Source organism: Apis dorsata, unplaced genomic scaffold (genome assembly GCF_000469605.1).
Source record: "Apis dorsata unplaced genomic scaffold, Apis dorsata 1.3 scaffold_683, whole genome shotgun sequence".
Classification (NCBI taxonomy): Eukaryota; Metazoa; Arthropoda; class Insecta; order Hymenoptera; family Apidae; genus Apis; species Apis dorsata.
Genome location: NW_006263864.1, coordinates 933675 through 935673, shown reverse-complemented (window position 1 = coordinate 935673; position 1999 = coordinate 933675). Strand labels below are relative to the sequence as shown.

Here is a 1999-nt window from a genome sequence, read left to right as displayed (position 1 = left end):
TTAATTTATTGAAACTCATAAAAATCTTAAATATACTATATTTTGATTTGAATTTTTATTTTATAATATAATTTTATAATATAATTATTTTATAATATAATATAATATAATATAATATATTTTATAATATTTTAAAATATAATTTCATAGAACACGAGTCAATCGATAGCATTAACAATTAGCTTTCACAAGGGATAAAAACTATTATATATATATATATATGCACATAGAATTTTTCAGGATTTCGCAAAAAAAAAGGCGGAATCCCTTCCTTTATCGAATAACGGGAAAATTATTGCCAAACGATCCCGAGGGACAAAGAATCCCGATCCGCTCAACGGGATCTTATTCTCTCCCAAACGACCAAGTTCCACGTACCTTGTACTTGCAGCGTGTACACGATTTCATCGGAACCGAGGGAATTCTTCACGTGGCAGGAATAGTTGCCCTCGTGAGTTCTCTGCACGTTCCTCAACGTCAACGCGTTGTCCGCCCCGATGTCCGACCTGTCGTGAAAAACCCCGATGTGATCATCACGCGCACGTATACGTATCTCTCGTATTCCATCATTTCTATCCACCACTTACTTCTGCTGCAACTTGACGTCGCCTCGACGCCATTCCACCGTGGGACGTGGAATACCGACGGCGAGACAGGCCATATTGACGTCCACCCTCCAAGGCACTACGAGCGGCACTCCGAACGATATTATAGCTGCTGGAACTAATTAAAAGTCCCGGTTATCCTTGCTCTTCGTTAAACTTCCTCCAGCTATGATCCGTGTTTGAGTTCACTTTCGAAACTTCCCTCGTCGTTCCCTCCTATCTTCCCCTCTTCCCGTCACTTTGTTTCTCTCGAATTATGTATATGTACATGTATGTGTATATATATATATACATATATATGGTGTAGGAGAGGGGAGATCGTATTCGACGAAAAGCGCACAGATTTCTATTAACGATGACGCGTGTGAGAGGGTTATGGATTAAAATGCATAATTCTCGGCACTCTGCGCCAACTCTATATATATATATATATATCGCTCGTCGATCAACTTTCACGAACTCCGTCGAACTGAAACGCAAAGAATCGCGGGAACAGGGTCGATTAAATATCCCATGCATACGGAACGAGATTGCAGCGAGTGCCTGCAACGTTTATCGAGAAATCTTGTTCTTTTAAGAGCAAACTTGTTCCGTGAAAAGTATAATACAGGAGGAAAGGAGAATATTTTATTGTACCGACGTTAATTAACGATCAGTGGCTCAATTCGGTAATTGGTTACTCGATGATGGTCAATTGTGGTTAATCGGCACGAAATAGTCCAATTACACGATATATATATATATGTATATATTTAACAGTTTTTTCTATAACATTCTCACTGCATTCTCGCTGTATTTTAATAGAGGCTACTTGTACACTTTCATTATATACGTTCGTACGTTCCCTTTCTTCGTCTAAAATCGATCCTTGGAAAGATCCATCGTGCAAGCGCGGCTTCGCATCGATACGAAACCAACGATTGCGCGGTTTTATTCCTCGGGAGAGTGGCGAATTTTTCATAAAACTTGCACGTTTCATTGGCCCAATTTCCCCGCGCGTTCACCGCACGATCGTTGGCGAATCGAGCCGTTGGAAATCGATTCCTCGGGGAGGGAATGGCGAGTAGATAGGGCAGGAAGAGAAAGAGAGGGGGAGGTTGGGAGAAGGAGGAAGAAACGTTTTCCTTTCCCCGAGGAAAGTTTGGCCTCGCGATGGCTTACCGGTATTGCTCAGTTGAAGTTTGATGACCGGAGTTCTAGGTCCTTGCCCTATTTTGGTGGAGGCCGTAACCCAGGCCTCGTAGGACTCGCGCTGCTTCAGCCCGGTCGCCTCGTGGTGCAGGTTCTGCGCAGGCAACGAACTCTTAATGGTCTTCACCTCCTGGCCCTGGTCCAACACCCGGATATGGACGGTGTACTTGGTGAGAATGCCGTTCGGTCGCCGCGGTGGCAGC

At 43.2% G+C, this 1999-nt stretch overlaps 1 protein-coding gene across 1 annotated transcript in view; it reads right to left on the bottom strand.

The window, feature by feature from the left end:
* The window catches only part of LOC102670645 (Down syndrome cell adhesion molecule-like protein Dscam2), a 119534-nt gene that overhangs the window by 5833 nt on the left and 111702 nt on the right, over positions 1-1999 (bottom strand). Inside the window, exons 22-24 of the mRNA XM_031513683.1 lie at positions 1767-1999; positions 588-723; positions 379-506 (exon numbers count right to left, since the gene is read on the bottom strand). The exon at positions 1767-1999 is cut by the window's right edge and continues 5 nt beyond it. Coding sequence (XP_031369543.1) covers positions 379-506; positions 588-723; positions 1767-1999 — 497 coding nt within the window. The remainder of the gene's footprint in view (positions 1-378; positions 507-587; positions 724-1766) is intronic.